Below are 22041 nucleotides of genomic sequence, written 5' to 3'. Positions count from 1 at the left end.
AATTAGGGGTTAGGACTAGGTTAATTAGGCCTAATTACGGTTTAGTTAGGTTAATTAGGCCTAATTAGGGTTTAATGAGATTTAAGGCTAACGGCGGTTAACGTCGTTAGTCATTATAGGCATTTAAGGGTACCTCGTGTATCAGTTTGAAACTTAGGGTACCATGTGAATTTTAAAAACTTGGAGGGTACCAGGTGAATTTTTTGAAAACTCAGGGGTACTTGGTGAAAAAACCATAGTATATACATTTAGATTACACCTGATGATCTTCAATGCTTAATATCTTTCAATTAGTATCGAGTATTAGGTTCATATTAAATTAATGTTATATCATTCACTTTTCACAATGGATCACTCTTTTATGTCAAAATGAAATTAACTACAATATATTTTTCTCAAATTTCTCCTTCAGATAGGTAATACTGTGTTTTTTATTTTGTAAAAGGCTAGCATAAATTAAGGTATGATGGGCCCATTAGAAATTTTGTAATGCAGCAAAGTTGATTTGATATTTTATTATCACTATGGTAAACGGAAATTTAATAGGTATTATAACTTGTAACACGAGGATATATTAATATATTACTTTTAGTTAATAGGTCAATTAATGTAGGAGTAGAATATGTGTGTTAACTTAAAAAGCATAATTACTTCTAACTACAATAAAAAAATCAATATGAGCTTGTTGATTAGTGTATTTATATCTCAAAGGAGAGGTTGTGGTAGGGGTGTGTACAAACCGGTCCGGTCCCCCCGGTCCCCGATCCGCCGAATATCATTATTTCGGTCCAAACCCGGAAAATTTTGGTCCGGCCGGTTGGATCGGAATTTCTATTATTTTAGTAAAAACAAAGTTTATATGTTAAAAAAAATTAAAAGGTAGAAAGTTAGAAACTTAAAAATCTACTATTTATTCTTTTAGGATTATTGTTATTAAATTATTAATTTTTAATGTATATTATTTATAAATATATTTAATTAAAAAAAAATATATTTTTTTGGAAAAAAAATTCTGGTCCAAGAAAATCCCTGAATTCTGGTCCGGTCCTGGATTGGTGCACTGCCCTAGTTGTGGATTTGAGTCTTAACACACACTTTATTATTTAATTTGTCTCAATTGCTTAAGAGGGGAGAGAACATATGGCAACATGACATTTGTTTGTTTTGGGTTTTAGATATATATATATATATATATATATATATATAGATTTTGACACATATTACATATCTAATATTAGTTTGTTTCTGAGTTTTTTAATAAAGAAAAAATATATACTTCCTCCGTTCTGTTTTAAATTAAACATTGGGTGAAATGACACTATTCATTGATTAATTTTGACTCTAATTTATCGACATTATATAATGAAAAACATAGTCAAGTGGGATCTTGTTAGATTCGTCTTGATACATACTATCAAATTATAACTTTTTATATTTTTTACGTGTGCACAACCAAAGATATTAAAAATTAAAGAAACTCGTTGGGTTACGTGAAAAAGCAAACTTTTTATTTAAAACAGAACGGAGTAAGTATTATATGTATGTTTTGTTTATTTAATTTTAAATTTAAATAAATGTCTATAAGTTGAGATAAGTTCAGTTTAGCAAAAATAAGGTTTGACCCACACTCACAAAATAAAGTCTAATAAATTCGAATAAGGACCAATAATATCTAATAAGTCCACAAGAATGAGGTTTAACACGCGCTTGCAAAATGAAATCTAATAATTTCAGATAAGTTTATACAAGGACTTATAAAATCTAGTAAGTTCAAATAAATTCAATTAAATTTAGGATAAGTAAAGATTATTTGATCAGATTAACAAATATAATTAGAAAGAATGGACCAAATTCCCATGTTAGGTATTATTTGCTCATTAAAAATCATCTATATGAGTAAATAAAAAAATTACATTGATTGGGGCTTTGGGGGTGTAGTTATTCCGGAAATTCCTATGTAATTGTAGAGAAATGAATCACCTGAAGAAAAATAGATTGAAGGGTGGGAAAGCAAAGTGATGCATATGTTGAACAACTTTTAGATAACATAACAATCGGATTATATCTCGTCACTTTCTTAATTTATAAATTATTAAAAGAGACGATCTGATTTTAATATAAAAATAGACCTAGTCACTAAATGGATTAAACTAGTTACCAAAAGAAATTAACCTAGTCACTATTAGGCTAATTTTCTTTTTAATATCGGGCTTACCATTGCTTAATTTTAATTTAAAAGTAGGCGGTCTCTTACAAGACAAACTCTTCTTGATTTTCTTCCAATATGAAATACCATATGATTTTTAGAGGCAATATAAGTAAAAGTCATTTTACTCCATTCATCCTTAATTTGTATGCTCTATTTGCATTTTCACAATCTTAAAAATATAAATTTGTAAAACCAAAACATAAAGAGACATATATTAAAATTTAGATGTTTAATTAGATTTTTTTTAAAGGTAAGAAAGAATCTTGACAAGTTGAGAATTGATCCCCAAACGTCCTGAAATCTGAAAAAAAAGCTCTAACCACTTGACTATCTCTCACTTTCTAGATAATTAAATATGTCTCAATAAATATATTCACAATATCGACTTTTCATAATTATCCAAATACATAGCTTGGACCTAGGAATATCAATAATTAAAATTGCACCTTATAAAGTAGAGACAATGGAAAAACAGACCTTGCAACTAATAAAAAATAAATAATTGCAACCACAGAATTTCTGCTTTGCCCCACTTTATTTCACTTCTCTATTAAAGAATCCACATATGTTGGAGTAAAGCTTCACAAATCACAGGCCAAACTCCCCCATTTTTCTGCCCTCTTTCTTTCTCATATCTCTACTAATGCCATACACATCACCATAGTAACACAAGCTAAGCCGTCTCAAATTAGTCTTTTTTTGTCACATGTATAACCTGTGATCCTATTTTCACCCTTAATTTTACCACATTGAAGTTGACACAATAAACATAATAAGCTCCTTATTTTACTAGAATATCCTACTAAAAGTGCTGTATTCTTTCTATCATTTTTATGTTTTCTGGGATATTTGGATCTGAAATAGGGTTTAATTGATGGAGTTAAATATGCTTGATGCTAAATTTCTCTCTCTTTCTATTAATGAAGTTGGTTTCAGAACTTCATACCCTAGTTCTCTTATTGGGGTACATTCATATCCAAAGTCTTCTTCTTGTAAAGGTAATTTTTTTCTTCTTATTTTGTTAAGTTTTGAGCTTCTAATTACTTGTTCTATATTTTGATTTTCTCTTAATATTATTCATCATTTTTTTTTTTTGGAAAACAGAGTATTCTCTTCCTCTCTTTTTTTCTTTTTTTTTGTTGTTGTTGAAGTAGACAACAAATGATAAATATAAGTATATAACATGGGTAAAATCAAATTTTTTTATAGGTTGTAACAATTTTTGAATTATAGTTTAGAATGTTGAATTCAATAATGAAAGGATTAATTAAAGTTATGTTCTTGTGTTTTATGCAGTTATTTGTTCAAGGGCATCCAATTCAATCACTAGTAATAAAGTAAATACTTCAACTTTGGTTTTGGAAAGTAAGATTAATGGAATCAATGAAGCAATTTCAAGGACTTTGGATTATTTTGATGATGAATATGGAGGAGTCATTGTTAACCCAGATAAATTACCCTCTAATGCAAATGTGTTTGCTTCTCTGCTTCAATCATCACTTTCTCAGTGGATAATTAAGGTAAATTACTTTTCTAATTTCTGCTAATATTTTGGTGAAATTCTTGGAAAAGAATCAAATTTTATGCTTTTTTTTTGGGCTTATAATTACCTCAGGGAAAGAAAGGAGTTTGGCTTAAATTACCATCAGAATATTCAGAATTTGTACCAATAGCAGTAAAGGTGAGTTTCACTACATCCCCCTGTATTAATTATTATTGCATTTTAAGCCTGTGTTAGCTAGTTTTGACAGATTTTTAAGGTAATATTCACACTCTTTTCACTTTGAAATAATAGGTCACATTTGATTGAGATAAATGTAGCAATATGAATCTCACAGTATAACACAATCCACACTTTGACAAACAAATGGTCATTTTTTTAACAAGCCTAAACCATCAACATGAAAAATGACCATTATGTTGGAACAGAGGTAGTTATAACTACCTATGGATGATGTAGGAAGGATTCCAATACCATCATGCTGAACGCGGTTATGTTATGTTGACTTATTGGATCCCTGAAGGGCCTTGTATGCTACCGGCCAATGCCTCGCACCAAGTAGGGGTTGGAGGATTCGTTATTAACGAAAAAAATGAGGTATGATTTTATTACAATACTTGGTATACTACTTACACTTGAGGATAAGTGAAGAGTGAAAATTATCTGAGAATTGTATATATGTTTTGTAGGTGCTTGTAGTGCAAGAGAAGTATTGTGCTCCACCCTTCGTTGGCTTTTGGAAAATTCCTACCGGTTTCATTCAAGAGGTAACTAATACTACTAATTGTTGTAGTTCAAGCATTTGTTATGCCTACAAAGTTTATGTACACTTGGTAGTAACTCATGTTGTATCTTTATTTTGCTTACTGATTAGTCAGAAGAGATATACACTGGAGCTGTTAGAGAAGTCAAGGAAGAAACCGGGGTGAGATGAAACGCTCTTTAACATGTAATTTATAGGGCATATTTGTTATCATGATAAGTAGTTTATTGGTATCAGTTCTCGTGATTGGCATGATTAGTATAAATATGAATTAATCTAGGTTCTTTATACAGCCTATATCATAATATAACATCCAATTTCTCAAATTTAAAATTGAAAAGTTAGTTGTGATACCAGCGGTTGTATGTTTAGCATGTTTCCAATTTCAACACTGGAAAGAAATTGATTTCGTCGTGCTGAATTTTTGCAGATTGATACTGAATTCGTAGAAGTAATTGCGTTCAGGTAATTATACTTGGTTTATGTTCTCTACTTTATATGGTTTTGGGAACTAACATTTCCCATCTTTTCGTGGAGGAACATATCATATTTCCTACCTTTGGAAGTGAACTTTCAGCATTTTGCTGATATATTCTCGAACTTCCACTTCAAGTGGCAGTTCATATATGCATCATGAAATAGTTTACTAACAAAATCAGTGGATTTCAACCCTCAGTTTGTAATGAAAAATTCAATTTACAATTTATCGGCATAAGGTTTATATGCATATTCTGTTTTCCAGGCATGCTCAGAACATGGCTTTCGAAAAATCAGATTTGTTCTTCATCTGCATGCTAAAGCCTCTTTCGACTGAAATCATGGTTGATGATCATGAAATTGATGCTGCCAAGGTATGCTCATTCATAAACTATTATATGAAATTGTCTTAGTCTGACTACTCTTAGTTAAGAGAAAAAACAAGTCCATGTAAAAGTATTGTTTTACTAAATTAATAAAAAATCAAAAATCCTTGAAGTTAAGAAGTAAAAGTAATCTAATTGGATCAACACTCTGATAGAAGACCAATTGATTTTCATACGAGTAAATATTCTTATATGCTACTGCAGTGGATGCCTGTGGTGGAGTTTGTAAAGCAACCATGGATCCAAGAAGATAGCATGCTTAAGAAAGTGACTGATATTTTCATCGCGAGGATGGGGAAGAAATACTGTGGTCTTAACGCGCATCATTTGATCTCCAAATTTGATGATCGATCATCTACCTTATACTATAATGTCATCAACACTCAGGATTCCAATTGTACTGGAAGATAGTAAGTTCCAAAGTCCTGTATTACACTAATTCACTTGATCATTAATGCCGAGTCTCAAATTCTCAGCCATATAATAAGGTTGATATATGAGACAGATCCGAAATGTTTAGTTTGGGATCTTTGCTGAATGAATCGACAAATATTACATGTATCATGTGAAGTATATTTTCCTGCTATGTAAATATCCACTTTGAAATATAAAGAGGGATATTATTAGATGGATATGTAAGTATGACTGATGTAGATATTATTTTGTAGATATATTTGACATGTTTGTTGGCTACTCAAGCTGTCTTTACTTGACTGGTCTGTAAGTATGTTCTTTGTCTTTGTCTTGGGTCCTCTTCCAGCTTTTCTTGATAGAATCTGAAACAGATATTTAGTAAAGACTTAAGCTTGCCACAAGTTTTTCAATCATCCATCCGAACTCGGCTACACATGAAAAACATGGCAAAATTGATATGAACACTATGTTATCCAAACTCGAACTGTACCTGAAATTAGCTATAGCTGATTGGTATGGGCTGAGTGACCTGAGTCCATTTGCCTGCATTTGGGCATAATCTTTTGGCTCCACAACAAGAAGTGCAACCTTGGAATGTTAAATTGATTATCTAGTAAGTTGTAGACATACCTTATCATGGAGTTAAGTACACATGGACAAACAATAGAAAGGATAACGAAGTCATATACGAGAGGATAGACAAGGTCTTTAGCAACAATCAATGGAGGGATCTCTTTCCAGAAGCTGAAGTCTGGAACCTCCCCATTGTAATCTCAGACCACAGCCCAATTGTCCTCATTACTTCAGGAATCCAAGAAAAAAAAGAAGAAAAGACCTTATAGGCTTGACGCATGGAGTCTAAAACATCATGAAGTAACGAGTATAATCCAAAATCAATGGGCTAGTATCCATCAAGGGTCTTCAGAGAACATTCTTCAAAGAAAGATCCAAGACACATTAAGAGAGATAAGAAATTGGAGCCTATCGTATAAGAGCAATAACAAAATAGACTGGAATGACATAAATGAAAAACTCTCGAATCATCAAGCTCACATTACGAATATCTCTCAAGGGGAAATGGAACAAAACCTTCGCAAAGAGATCAAAGAAGATCTGCAGAGCAAGTTTTGCTATTGGAAGCAAAGAGCCAAATCTCGATGGGACGATACAGGAGATAAAACAACACAATTTTTCTACAAAAGTGTTAAAGGGAGAAAGGGTAGAAACGAGATTAAAGCGATCAAAGACGATTCAGGTAATTGGTTGAAAAAAATTCCATCCATAATCTATTCTTACAAAGTTTCAAGCAGCTCTACTAATCCAATCTCCCAACCCATGACATTATCACTCAGAATGACCCTATTCTCGCTAACCTCCCCACTCTCACAGATGACCATATCTCCTACTTAAATCTCCCTTTTTCAAACCAAGAGATTAAATCAGCAAGCTTTAGCTCTAAGCCTCTAAAATCCCCTGGTCCAGATGGCACCCCCCCACTATTCTTCCAAAAACATTGGGGGATAGTTGGGCCGGATGTCATCCAATGTGTTAACAGTTTCTTATCTTCAGGTTATCTTCTTAAAGAACAAAATAAAACCTTCATCACACTCATTCCAAAGAAGGATAGACCTCAAGAAGTCAAGGATTTTAGACCTATTAGCCTCTGCAGCACATCCTACAAGATCATAGCCAAGACTCTTGCAAATAGGCTAAAGTCAATTCTCGGAGACATTGTAGATAAATATCAAAACGCTTTCGTGCCGGGAAGGCAAATGTCAGATAATTGTTTCATCTCACATGAAATAATCAACTGGGTGAAGAACAAGAAGAAAGGTAATAACTTTGCAGGAATTCTCAAAGTTGACTTGAGCAAAGCCTATGATAGGATATGATGGGACTTTGTAGAAGCTATCCTAAGGAAGATGAAGTTCCCTGAAAATTGGGTCCAATGGATAATGCAATGCATCACAACGGTCTCTTATTCGATTCTCATCAATGGGGAGCCTACCAAAGTTTTCAAGCCCTCAGCTGGCCTAAGACAAGGAGACCCGCTGTCTTCTTACATTTTCATCTTATGCATGGAAGTACTATCTAGAAGCTTAACCCAAGCTCAAAATATCAAATCTCTTGAAGGTTTGAAAATAGCCAGGAATGCCCCAAAGATTACCTATCTTCTCTTTGCTGACGACGCCCTCTTCTTCTTCAAAGCTCTCCCAAAAAATTGTTGGGCACTAAAGGACATCATCAACAACTTCTGTCGAGCCTCAGGGGAAATGATAAATTTCGATAAATCTCATGTCATTTTCAGCCCAAACACTCCCCTGAAATTCACTAGGATTATGAGAAGACCCCTTGGAGTCTCCTCTAAACCAAAGCTTGGGACCTATCTGGGGTGCCCTATGGAGGTTGATGGGAGATCAACAGCTCATTTCAACTCCATATTATCAAAAGTGATTGAGAGAATCACATCATGGAAGTTTATTAATCTTTCGCAAGCAGGAAAATTGATTTTAATAAACACAATCCTAACCTCTCTAGCTTCCCACATTTTATCAATATATATCCTCCCTGCAAAGATATCAAAGCAACTTTCTTCTACTCTACTTAAGTTTTGGTGGTTCTCGAGCTCAGATAAGAAGCCAATTTACTGGAGGAGCAGGGATGTTTTAGAGCAACACAAGTCCAACGGAGGCCTAAGCTTTAGGAACATCCAACTAACAAACAAATCCCTCCTATTCAATCAAGCTTGGAGAATTCATAATTCAAAGGAAGCGTTGGTTTACCAAATCTTTAAAGCCAAATACAAAAAAGATCCCATCCAGCTAGTCATGGATAACGAAAAACCTACAAAGCCTTCCTACGCCTTCAACAACCTATTCAAAGCTTGCTCTTCTTTCAAGAATGGCCTCTACAAAAAGCTAGGAAATGGTAGATCTATCAACCTTGTTCAAGATAGATGGAGTGCGTCCTCTGACCTCAAACCTCTTAATACGAATCATCATCAGGATGATGACCATCCTATCATGGTAGCGGATCTCATTGATGATACCAAGAAGTGGAAAGCAAGCAAAGTATGGCAAAATTTCTCTCCGGAGAAAGCTAGAACCATCCTTGCCCTTCATATTCCACAAAGCGAAACAGAGGATACAATAGAATGGAGCCACACCAAGTCAGGTAACTTCTCAGTCAAATCAGGATACCGGTTCCTCAAGGCGACCAAAGAGAATCCTAACTCAATCAATCCTTTCTGGAGAATGCTCTGGAAATCAAAAATTTTCCCAAAGTGGAAACACTTTTTATGGAAAATCATGGCAAATGCTTTACCGACAGCAGACAATCTATTGAAGAGGAACATTCAAATCTCTTCCTCCAATTGCAAACTGTGCGAGACTAGGCAAGAAGGAACAGCTCACATTTTGAGAGACTGTCAAATATCCCAAAGAGTTTGGTCTATTACTATGGGCATTTCGACGGGAAACAGCCAGCACATCCCTATACAAGATTGGATAAAGAACTTCCTAAATTTCTTCAGGAAGAAAAAAGAAGATGGGGAAGAAATGGCACTAAACTTTATATCGACCATGTGGAGTATTTGGCTTCATAGAAATGAGTTAACCTTCAAAAACATCAGTACAAACCCGGGTAGAATAATTGAGCTACAACGAAGCTGCTACTATAGAGCAATGGAGAGCGCTCAAAGATCAAAACAAGAACCAATCCCAGGATACTATAATACTGAGGATACAAAACAAGAGGAGGACAAATCTTGGGTTTTGGGAAGCAGAACGTCAAGCAGAGTTCAGATTATAGTGGTAGACGGAGCATGGAAGAAGAAGCAAAAAATTGGTCAATGGCAAGCAGCTGTAGCATGGAAGAATATATCACATCCAGAAGGAGACGAGTTCGCATCCAGGTGCTTTGCCTCCTCCCCATTACAAACTGAAGCTTATGCAATCCTTCAAGCTATGAAGGACATGGAATTGAAATGCTCGGATATAAGTATAAAAACAGATAACCAGGAAGTTATAAGAGCTCTCAACCACCAGAGAAAGGCAGACAAGAGCATCTCCTCGAAAATATATGAAATAAAGCAAAGAGCACGTAGTTTTCAATTTTTTTCTTGTGAAAAAGTAAAACGTGAGGATGTGTCCCTAGCTCACAACCTAGCCAGAAAGGCAAGAGTAGGGACTTATTTCTCTTAGCACCTTTATTGTTTAACCCATTTAAAAAAGAAAAAGAAAAAAAAGAACAAGAATATGATTGAATAGCCACATCATTATACTAAAAAGTAAAGGGAAATTTCACTTGGTACTATTATACTTTGGATTTTTTTCATTTGATATCTAATTTCTTTTTTTTTTTTTGATTTCATATGGTACCATTATAGTTTGGACTTATTCTATACCGTGACATTATAATAAGCAAACCATTAGTTTGGGGATTAAATAAGGTTAAGGGCTTGTCTAAATTTGTGTAATTAAGGTTTTGAGGGTCATTTTTGTCCTTAACGTCCAAATTTGAGGTTCACTTTTCGTTAAAAAAATAAGGCATTTGCTGACACGTAAAACGAGGTTCTAGTCGTTTTTCTCCAATTTCAACTTTAGAACCAAAATGACTCATAAACCTTAGCTGAACTATCTCGATTCACAAGGCAAGTAATCGAGGCAAACTACTAACCTTATTTAACCCATAACTAATGTTTTATTCAACATAATGTACGTTATGGTATAACATAAATCCAAACTACAATGGTAGCATATGGAATCCAAACATAAATTGGTTACCAAATGGAAAAGCTCAAAATGTAGTGCTAGCTATCATGTGAAATTTCCCAAAAAGTAATGGTTAATCGCTTGAAACCCCTTATCCCCGAGAGAATCTCAAAAACCCGAAATAGCTTTATTAAGGGTAGAGGGCCTGAGATCAACTTAGTTGTAGCTTATGAAATCCGTCACTCTGCATCTGAAAAAAGGAAAGTGGGAGTGGTTTGTGCTTAAGATTGACATGGAGAAAACCTATGTCCGACTTGAATGAAACTTTGTTAGAAAGTGTCTTATTAATCATAACCCGGACCCTGCTTCTAGTGAGTTGATTATGGATTGTGTGTCGAAGGCTTCGTTTGCTATTCTTGTTAATGGAACAAAAACTAAACACTTCCTTCATTCCAGGGGGCTCTGTCACGGTGATCCTATGTCCCCATACCTATTTAATAGTTGCCCAAAAGTGCTTTTGCTGGATATCTAGAAAGCTAGTGATGAGGGTAGTTGGTCTTCATTTTGGATAGGTAAATGTAAATTCTCGATCTCTCAACTATTGTTCACTAATGACCTCCTTTTTGGGAGGGTTAATGAGTCAATAGCCTTCGCATTTCATTAGGTCTTAGAGGAATTTTGTGGTCAAAATATCAATGAAATTAAGCAAGCTGAGTTTCTCAAAAAATACCCCTATTGAACATAAAGATTTGTTTCAAGATACCCTTTCAATTATAGAATCTGAGAACCTAGGCATGTATCTTGGCCTCCCTATCTCTCATAAGCGTCCTTCTCATACTCAAGTCCAGTTTGATGTGTGCTTGAATGGGACACGGGACCTTCAATTGTCTATCCCTTTTACCTTCCGACGAGTATTGTAGATACGATTTTGAGTATTCCTCCTCCTCATATGTCTTCCAAAAAGGATCTCCTTATTCCTAAATTTGTTCCTTTTACGGGTTTTCTCTCACACATTGTTATAATGCCAGCTTCCTCTTACTAACTTTCATTTGAATGTCTTGGATTTGGCAGGGTGTCATAGAGCCTAAAAGAAAATTATTTTTATGGCTAGCATGGCGAGGTCGTCTCCCTCATATGAACCTTCTTGCAGCTAGAAAAATCATCTGGTAGACACCCTTGTGCTCATACTACAAGGTTGTGGGTTAAAATGCGGTGCACTTACTTTAGGAGTGCCGTTTCTCTGTCGAGGTTTCGGCTAGGGGGGAAGTTCAAACCTCCGAGACCTTCCTCTAACTAACTGGCTCCAAGTGAATCTCACTCGTAAGCACAAGTTTGGAACTTTTAAATGGAGGGAAGTTTTTCATTATATTTGCCATGAAATATGGAAAGATCGCAATGAATGTGTGTTTAGAAGTACTCTCCCGACTTCATGTCATCAAATTATTTATCGGGCTAATAGATGTGATGTAGACGACCTTGCTAAATTAAAGCTCGTAATAATCATAGTGCTACCCCGATCATTGACCGTAGTATTCCAAATTTTGCCAATTCACTTTCGGAGTTAATTGTAAATGTGGATGCCTCTTTCTTAAATATTCACTCATGTAGTCATGTGTGGTTTTTTTTGGGGGTGGGGGGGGGTTATTCATAATCTATTCAAATAATATGTTAAATTACTCTCTTACAATTCCAATTATCCATCTTGTTGGACCCTAACTTCAATCTTTATTGTAATACTAAGAATTCTTTAATTAAATCATAATAAAGTACATTACCTATATTCCATGCTATCGTAATTTTTTTTGGAAAAATTGTCAGAAATAATCTTACTTATCACCGGTTCGTTCAAAATAATCCGAACTTTGAGTTACTTTGAAATAATTCAAATTATTTGGAATACCTCCCAAAATAATCCATAACTTTTATTTTTTCTTGCCTTCAATGACCCATTTTGGGTATATATTATATATATATTAAAAGTTAGGATTATTTTGAGAATGTACCGCCAATAGTTTAGATTATTCTAGAATAACTTATAGTTGGAATTATTTTGAGCAAAACTGCCATAATTTGGATTATTCTTATCAATTATTCTTTTTCTTTTTTAAATTTTTTTTGTTTGTGAGTTTTTTTTCCCTTGCATCAGCCTCTACCTTCATCAAATCGTCAGCATCCTTAAATCCTTTCCATTCCAGGCAAAAACAAAACAAAAAGCAGCACTCCAATTATTACTATTATTTTATCTTCGACTTCTCCCCAATCTCCGCCCTTCTTCCCGCCACCGCACCACCACCACCACCTTTCTCTCTCCTCCAAATTCCACGCTTATATAATATCCTTATTCAAATTTTGGTCACAACATTTTTTTTCTAGCTTCTAAACATCAGTCATAAATTTCTAGGGTTTCTCTCTCTCCTACTTTTTTTCCCCCGATCTACTCATCTTCCTTTCGCATTTTCTCTCTCCAATCAATTGCTTCGCCATTACTTCAACATCTCATCTTCTCAAACTTCAATTCCCGCAAATTCTGAGGTAATTTTCCTTTTTTTTGGGTGTTCAATTTATTTTCTATATTTCCCAATTTCTTATGTATATTATATTTTTCCGCAGATGTTTGATTGAAGAATTGCAGAAATTAGGGAGGGTTGAGGTGGGAGGGGATAAAATGGGGTTTAGTCTTCGAAGCTGGAGTGGGAGGGAGCAAAATGATGGAGGGAAAGAACGCACTGCTTTATATTTAAATGTGTATGATCTTACTCCTGTAAATAACTATTTATATTGGCTTGGTCTTGGAATCTTTCACTCTGGAATTGAAGGTATATAATCTTTATTCTACTGTTATCATATGGTATTTAATTTTAATATAAAGTACTTGTATGTACATCTGTTGCTGTTTTTATAACTGGGATTAATGGCTTGGACTGTGGTTATTGTTGCTGTGCTTTTGATTTACGTTTGTGTTGTCATTTTTGGTAATTAGGTGACTTTTTTTTTAGTTAGGTGCTTTGAAGTGATAATAATGATTCATTTCTGGCATGTTGGTCTGTTTGGGAAGTGTAATTATAGTAATGGATGGGAATTATCCCGTTGCTTTGGGAGTAATTGCAACATGCTCGGATTGTCGTGATTATAGTGATTGCATTGAGTGATCCTTGGTGATAGTTGGATAATTTCTGAGCTCTCCTAATTGGTGAATTAGGTATATGTGAGTATTAACTCTTAGTGGAAGGAGTAGCAATGTTGTCCAGATGATTTTGTCACTTGTAGAAAAGCTTTTGGATTGACTAGTAGGCTGGATGATAACTTTTGGTGGTTTTAGAGGTGGGGGTTTGGGGGGGGGGGGTTGTTTCGGTGCTGCATTGTACTGATCCGTGATAGCTTTACTCTTTCCTTATATGGCTGCTTTGACTTGTTGTCATTGGTTTTTGTTATTGGCTTTCATGGTTTGTGTCTAGCTACTACTATGAATGAAATCCCCCCCCCCCCCTTTTTTTCATGAAAAAGTTTGGCAGGATCATAAATGTGTAATACCTTTTGTTGCTTGAAGCTTAAACTGATGATGATCTGTATACTGTAGGATTAAATATTATATTGGATTTTCATGATCTCAAATCCAATTGAAAAACCTCCCCCATTATATAATACTGAAAGTAATAAAGCGAGAATAAGTTTGATTTTTCGAAGCAAAAATTTGAGAGATAGATTGTATCGTATCAGATACCATCGTTTTTTAAAATTTGTGCTCTACTTTGAGTGTGGACCAGCCAGTTTGGGCATTAGCTTGAATGAGCAAGACGTTGTGGAAGATAAAGTTCCCTTATGGTATGTTTGGGGTTCCGGATTAGATATGAAATACAGGATTTGGCCAAATATGGTGTATTGTAATGGACTTTGTATAAATTTACTTCATTTTGATAATCCTCAAGAACATTGAAAGTTAGATGCATCACCGCACATGGCATTTAAAAATCTATTGTGGCCAGCATACAACACCGTTTTTCTCTCTCCCTCCAACATCATTCTTTAATTCTTCTTTTCTTCTTAATCTCTTCTTTAATAAACGAATTTGCAGAAGTTGAATTCTTTAAATAGTATGGGCTTTTTTTTATTTTTCTAACTTCATTGTGCCAAACTGCCAGTGAAACTAAATTCCTGAAAAGGAATTAGATGGATTTTTTTTTGGATCTTCATTTTCAGATTAGCATTGAATTGCAATGGAAATGAGAATCTCTACTTTCAGAACTGAAATCAATTTTTTAATTCACAAGCAGAACAATAAGTTTGTATTTAATTCAAAGGTCGCTGTCTGCTCAGCCTATCACAATTGTCAGCCGAGTAAAGTTTGCTAGCATGTATTTGAACCATAGATGGAATTGTTTAAGATTTTGTGCTTATTTCTGAATTTATTTATTTGTAATAAGGATCTGGCTTGAGCATTTAAAGTTGTGAACTGCACAATGCTTTAGCTGCACGGTACTAACAAGTGAAAGATGTTGAACATGTACTACATATTATGGTTGGCTTGCAAGTTTTAAATCAAATATAACTTATTATTAGCTGGTTCTAAAATCAGCCTTTTATAGAAAGTCAGTGATGCGTCACTCCAACATCTTGACTTACTACTTTTGAATTCTGCATTTTTTTTGTATTTTTGTTCATTCAGATCTGTGTCTTTGATGGAAGGAAGGGGGGGGGGGGGGTTATTTTTAAAGTACTAGTTGATTTTTAGTTTTTTTACTGTGTTTCCTTGTCTAGGTAATATGTCAATGTGTCAAATGTAACTATTTACATGGGTGAGGTATAGTAGGAATCTTTGTTGCTCGAACTGGTTATTTCAACCAATTTATTTGGCATTTTAAGACCTTAGATATGGAACTGGACAAAAATAGATTGAATATATCCATGAACTGTTGTCTGAGTGGTCAATGCTTGATCTGTAGTTCTTTTCAATAATTTTTACCTTTATTGATATTTGTTTTATATCTCCTGATCGTGGTCATTGTTCTGATCAACTAATAAGATATATCTTTGTGGCCATAGGTGTTTCACTGAACTTTATTTTTGAAGCTTCTCAGTCATTTTTATCCATTTTCTTTATTATTCCATAACGAGCTTGGTCATACATATGATTGTTTCTTTTATCTGGTCAAGCTTTCTTTGTGATTTAGCTGCTTTGGAACTTGGACTTGCTCTCACTTCTAGTTAACTTGTTTTGTGGAATTGATATCTCTAGTCAATTGCTTCCTTTTAATTTTTTTTGTTTATGAGCATCTTTATCAGAAAGGAATTTCTCTTAACCTGAGCCAAAAGTTGTAAGTTAATGAGACTGACTCTGTTGTTTGGGGCAGATCAGGTTTCAAAGTTAATTAGATATACCTTGTCTTGCAATATTTTACCATTTGGTTTGACTCAAATGCTGAGGAGTGAGTATTATGTGGTCCATTTATTTGCTAGTGAAGTAAAACAATTAATTGATGTAAATTTCAATTCATTTAATTAGGTGGACTAAGTAAGAAAATTGGTGAAATACTTTCAGATAATCTTTAAAAGAAAGTGGGTTAGTGTTATGAGATGGAGGTAGTAAATTTTAAATTTTTTAGCACGTAAAATCGGATAGTGTCACAAATAAATGAAATAATGAATCTAGGGGATGTAAAAGATGCCTTGAAAGATGTGGTTGACTAGCTATGAGCATTGCACACTCATCAAGTGAGACGTTGAATCATGTTGAATGTCAGCCGATGAGTTCAAGTTAGTAGAAAATTCCAAGCACCGGGAGCCATCCCAAGGTGTTTAGTCTTTTTGGATGATCCTAGTTGAAAAATATTGTTGGGCTTGAAAAAGTTGAAATCACCTCAAAATAGCCAAAACCGAGGATTACAATACACGCTTTCAGACATTTCGGAAGCCGAGCAACGGATCTCATGGGATGCATCCTAAGGTCATGGGGGGACATTTGAAAATGTTTCCATGCCTTAGAACGGACACATGGTGGTCTCCAGAGCTATTTTAAGGTAAAACTAAAAATGTATGACTTTTAGCCTTAAGAGACATTTTGTGGCAATGTAAATGGTCCCAAGCATGTGTAAGCAACGTGAAGGTATCTGGGCACGAAGCTCCTCAATAGAAATAACCACCAAGTCAAGAGAAGCTTTGTAATAGCTTAACCGAAGGTTATAATACACGATTTAGGACATTCTCAAAACCCTGGGGGAGTAGACCCCATGAGATGCATATTTGGGATTATGGAAGGGCATTTGAAGACATTCTCATGTTTAAAACGGACATATGGCGACATTGGAGCCAGTTTGGGTGGAACTTGAAAGATGCAAAACAAGCGATTGAAGACATCTTAAGTTGATGCGAAGGTTCCCATCCACTCAAGAGTCATTCTAAGAAATCCCCGAATCATTGGAAAGCTCCTTAATGAAAAGCATTGTTGGGTCTAGAGAAGTCCCATGATTTCCACTTTTGAAGATTGACCTTTACCTGAAGTTATCATGGTTTCAAAGAGCTTTTCCTCAAGTAGTGACTTGCTCAAAGATCTTTTTACTATACTCAATGTTGTAAATTTTTTCCCTAGTTTTAGGGGAGGAGCCATGCAAATTTATGGGCAAGGATAGTTTTTTTTGAAGGATGAAAGAGTAGAATAATGTGCCTTCTTGGATGACTGGAGTCTCCGGTGCATTATTTGATATTCGATAACTTATGTATAAATTTGATATTTGATGCACCTTTTGGTCTAAATGTGTAAGCCATCTTAGGAAATCAATGGTAGAGAGACATGGTTGTTAAGTTACCTATATCTTTATTCTTAGATTTTAGGATTTCTTTGGTATACCAAAATTAAAGTTAAAGGCAATGGTTTAGATTGGATGCTATGTTAACCGTATACTCTTTTGGAAATGTATAAATCTCTGAGATCAGTGAGTGGTAGACAAAAGCTCTTTTGAACCATATATTGCTTACTCTCCTGATAATAAACAATTTAGGATATTTTCAAGAATGCTAGACCATATATTCCAGGTTTGCTCACAGTCCAGTGCTTTGTGTGCGAGCCTGCACACACTTTTGAAAAGATACGGCACACAATCTAGTGCTTTGTTACTCATATTCAAAATGGCGTCTGACACATACATTTCGAACTGTGTTATTATCATGTAAATATTCCACTTTCTTTATCCAAGATGTGATGTCAAGAGTCCAAACTGATGTTAAGAGCATTGAATGTTTATGTTGACCTGAAAGGTGATAAGAAGATTCCAAGCAACATAGATCTTGTGCATTAGTCGCTGAAGTAATAAGTTATTTTAGCCATAGGAAACAGATTATAAGCATTAGATGTTGCTCTTTGTGCATTAGAAAACACTGAATGCAAGAAAGGCACATTTGCCTTTCAATTTTTATTAGATCTTTTATGTTTTTATAAAGGTTTACTCAATTAGAAGATATTGGAATGGCTTTGCTACTTGCATATGGGCTGTATGACGATAGAATTTGGCATTTGCCCATGTTATAACCTCTTAGGCCACTTAAGAGAGATATTACAACTTGCCTATGTTTCTTAAAGAAATCAATGCAGAGTTGCTGACTGTGTTGCAATCAGGTTATTAGTCTATTTGGGGTTCAATTACAGTCATCATCTTTCTTCCCAGTTTGTATAGGGTCTGTGGTGCAGTGCTAGGCCAGAACTATTTTTTTAAGATGAAGCTGTTGCCTGGGGTACCGAAGAAGGTTGAATGTTAATATGTAGGCAGCCTTCTACTGAAATCCGAGGACTAACATACAATTCTGAAAGCGCATTGGAGGTAATTTCTTGGAGAATGATTGAGGATGATCATAAAGTCCTAGTTGTAGCGATAGCAGGCGAGATGCTCAAAGATGTCCTGCATAAACTAGTGTTTTCCTAGAGAATATACGTGCTGTAGATAGTTCTATATATCATTAATATTCCTAGAATTAATACACATTTTTTTCTTGAATCAACAAAAATTTGTATTGATAAATCCATTCACAATAATTATAAAAATCCTGAAAGGATTAATAAACAAAATATAAATATAATTCAGTTTCTTTCGACTATAAAAAACAAATTTTTGCCTGAAAAACTGGAAGTTGGACAGATGCAGGGGCGGCTTTTAGCATGTTCAACATGTTCCATGTAACAGGGCCCCTTAATTGTGAGGGCCCCAAAATAGAGAAAGTTCAAGTAGTAAAAAGAAAAAGTTTATCTACTTATTTGGATTACTTTTTTTTTCATAATATGATTATGTGAAGTATGGATTAGCTATTACATTATTGAATTCTTCAAATACAAGATCGTACAGGGCCTCTATATAATTCGAGACGGGCCTGGACAGATGTATTGAGACTTGAGAGGAAGCTGGATTTTCCAAATTGCATAATTTGGTAAGAATGAGGTTCTGTGCTTTGTTTGTGTACTTCTAACCAGCATGGATCCTTAGCATCTACTGGCTGAGTCTAAGCAAGAGGCTTTTTGCAGCTACGTTGCTTAGAATAATCTAGAAGTGTGGCCTTTTTGGACTGGTCTACTGTCTGATTCGTTGCCTGCTATATATAGAACCCGATGTTTCTGGCAACCATGTTTATTGGTGCACTATTATTGCTGACACGTCTTATATCACATGCTAAATACTTTATTGCTCTACTTTTTCTTATGTTGATGCCAATACAAACCTGGAATACAGTACATGGCATGGAGTACGGTTATGGAGCTCACGAGTATGCTACCAGTGGTGTTTTTGAGGTGGAGCCTAGGAGCTGTCCGGGGTTCATTTTTAGAAAGGCAATACCTCTTGGTACCACAGATATGACACGTGCTGAATTTCGAACATTCATGCAGCACCTTGCTACAAAGTATCATGGGGACACATATCACTTGATTGCCAAGAACTGTAACCATTTTACTGATGAAGTCTGTTTGCAACTCACTGGGAAATCTATACCTGGATGGGTTAATCGACTTGCACGTTTAGGTGAATAACTTTTTGCCTGCTCTATGCATTACTTAAAACTTAAAAGGCAGTAGACAATATAAGATTGTAGATCATATGAATTATCGTCCTTGAATTTTCCTCATCTCTGAACAGTAGATGATTGTCATAGGAACTCAACATAATGGACATCAACATTCTCCTCATTTTTTCTAAAGAAGCTTTAGATCAAAGTGGGGAAGGCAGGTTGGATGCATGTAGACTTTTTCCTTGTCTAAAACAGTGCTCCTTAAGCTGCAGGTTCATACTTCAATTGCCTATTGCCAGAAAATATTCAAATAGCAGCTGTTCGACAGTGTCCTGATCACATTGCATGCTCAGGTAAAGTGCTCATATTCTTATGGGCATGATGTCCCTCCTGTCTTCTCTGTTAAATTTGGAACTACATAGCGTCATAGCCAATATGTCCCAAATTTTATGCATTGGGAAGTCTAATGTAATTAACAATGGATGCATTAAGATACGTTTTTATTATCACATAAATGTTGGGAAAATTTTAGATTATTGACTTGTATGCAGAGGACTTTTGGTTTTGTGGTCTTCTTTTCTTTTTAAATTTTGTTGATGTTGACATCCTATATAAATATAACCACTGAGAAATATTACATCCAACTTGTGGGTTTTAGATGTGAAGTGAAAATACTGATGTTACTGATGTTATGCTTTGGCTTTTGAAGTCGTGTTTTGCTCATGTCCTGTAAACTGACTTGGGTTCTGGATCATCAGAGGATGGGTCAGAGTCTCCGATATCATCTGCATCAGTTGCCAGCGAAGAGGAGGTGGATGATCCCGATCTTCATCATTTGCTAACAACTCCCACAGCAGATGTGGCATTTTTGCAGGAAAAACCAGTTAGAATGACCAGAGAGATGGTGTAGATTTTTTTCTATCAGCCCCTCCCTTTTATTTATCCTCCAATTATATATTTGTCTTGGGTTGTTATATGTTGTAGAATGAAATTAAGCTAGCAAATGTATCATAATGACCATATTCATAATTCTCTCATATGATTGTTTGTATAATTATCCTCGTAAGATAGTGTGCTACGACGCTACGAGGATGATAGTGAGTACTCTTCGTGCCTGCTGCATTTAAATAGGTTACTGGCAGAGCTGCAGTCCCATTGTATAATATCTGTTTTTGTACTTTAGCTTATGTGATCCATATAACTCTTTGAAGAATAGCCCGTCAAAAAAAGAAACTCTGGAGAATAGACGAGTTATGTTAGACCATTCCGACTTTCCGAGGCGCAGATGCATTGGGGAAAAAAGTCTACCGTCCAAATTCTGTGTGCCATAGTATATGTTATGTATCTTTTACTTCCTCCTTTTAGAATTTGTTATACTATTTGCACAGTATTTATTATTTACATTTATTGTCTTTGATGATTTATATATATATATATTTTTTGACATCGAGATAACATGCATTAATGAAAAATCGAAATACAACTTACGAACAATCTAGGGAATCATTGCAACATACGTTAGGCTTGCATGCGATCCCTCGACTGGACCGAGACACTGACAATTAAACACATTAAAACAAGAACAAACAAAATTAATATATTTTTTCCGAACATGATAAGGAAGGTTCGATGAAAGAGGAGTATTGCTTTTCCTTTTGGATCTGACATGAGGGATGTTACCTTTGTTGATAGTTTTCCTAAGCGGCATGCTATATTAGGATTGGCCTGGAGAGCGCCTTGTTCAATTGGTCTTCGTCGTCTTTCAATTGAGCTTCTTGTCTTCTTTCTTGTATTCTTTGCTTGCGCGTTGTCTTCCTTGAGTGAATGATCCAAATAACTGAGTTTATCTTGACCTTGGATACCGACACTGGAAACTGCCTTGAACGGTGAAGGATGTGAAACTGTGGTGAGCTGTGGAACGAGCAAAACCTCCAATCTGAGCCTACCGGTGGATAGAGAAAAGTCACGGTGAAAATGAGGGAGAATCATGTAGTGGCGCTGCAAAGGTGGGGCGGTGGAGAAAACGACCAGACGACCGCGGCGAAACTATGAAGGGGACGAGAAAGGTGCCGACGAATCGGACGGAAAATAGGAAAACCGACTGAAAAAGATAAAAAGCGAAGAAAAACACGAGGGAATCAACACAACGGAACTCGCCGAAGACCCGCCGGAAACCTGCGCGGCGTCGGATCTCCGGCGAGTTCTAGGGTTAGGAGGGTTGAGGGTGTTTTTCTTGTAGAGAGAAGGCAGAGAAGGACTAGAGAGAGACGCATTTTAAACGGATGTTATCATGAGAAATTGACACTACTGGCTCGTACAAAGTGATGATTTATATATTTTTTAAAATATAGTTATGTGAAATCTTGTTAGGTTTCTTTTTTAATGTATAATTTTTTAATAACAAATTTTTTGGAATTTTTATTTATTGATACTTAAAGGTGTTAATGTTTGAAACTATACATCGACAAGTCATAAAACATGAAATAGTGCAAGTATTTATACGAAAGAAAATATAGTAGGTAAATATCAATATGGATCTACTTTTTCAAATAATCCATTTTTATACAGGTCATAACAAGCTCAAGTTTTTTTGGGGA

The 22041-nt window shown here is 35.2% G+C and overlaps 2 protein-coding genes across 5 annotated transcripts; both read left to right on the top strand.

Annotated features, from left to right (window-relative positions):
* The first annotated feature begins 2749 nt into the window (after window positions 1-2749).
* Window positions 2750-6029, top strand: LOC104892794 (nudix hydrolase 8). The gene is made up of 9 exons (XM_010678799.4): window positions 2750-3207; window positions 3506-3729; window positions 3825-3890; window positions 4170-4307; window positions 4400-4477; window positions 4585-4635; window positions 4904-4938; window positions 5216-5324; window positions 5541-6029. Exons 1-9 carry the CDS (start codon window positions 3084-3086, stop codon window positions 5745-5747), a joined length of 1032 nt encoding a protein of 343 aa, XP_010677101.2. The 5' UTR covers window positions 2750-3083; the 3' UTR covers window positions 5748-6029.
* Window positions 6030-12637: 6608 nt separating this feature from the next.
* LOC104892792 (deSI-like protein At4g17486) lies at window positions 12638-20626 on the top strand. Of its 4 annotated transcripts, none has more exons than XM_048644922.2 (5): window positions 12638-12994; window positions 13073-13278; window positions 19171-19458; window positions 19711-19797; window positions 20154-20294. In XM_048644922.2, exons 2-5 carry the CDS (start codon window positions 13128-13130, stop codon window positions 20180-20182), a joined length of 555 nt encoding a protein of 184 aa, XP_048500879.1. In that variant the 5' UTR covers window positions 12638-12994; window positions 13073-13127; the 3' UTR covers window positions 20183-20294. The 4 variants fall into 4 exon arrangements, with proteins under 4 accessions (XP_048500879.1, XP_048500880.1, XP_010677099.2 ...); XM_048644923.2 differs by having other exon boundaries at window positions 12640-12994; window positions 19717-19797; XM_010678797.4 differs by having other exon boundaries at window positions 12641-12994; window positions 20203-20626.
* The last annotated feature ends 1415 nt before the right edge of the window (window positions 20627-22041 follow it).

The sequence above is a fragment of the Beta vulgaris genome, chromosome 5, assembly GCF_026745355.1.
Source record: "Beta vulgaris subsp. vulgaris cultivar EL10 chromosome 5, EL10.2, whole genome shotgun sequence".
In the NCBI taxonomy this organism is placed as follows: domain Eukaryota; kingdom Viridiplantae; phylum Streptophyta; class Magnoliopsida; order Caryophyllales; family Amaranthaceae; genus Beta; species Beta vulgaris.
The sequence above is the reverse complement of the archived record's forward strand: the minus strand, read 5'-3'. Positions and strand labels throughout refer to the sequence as shown.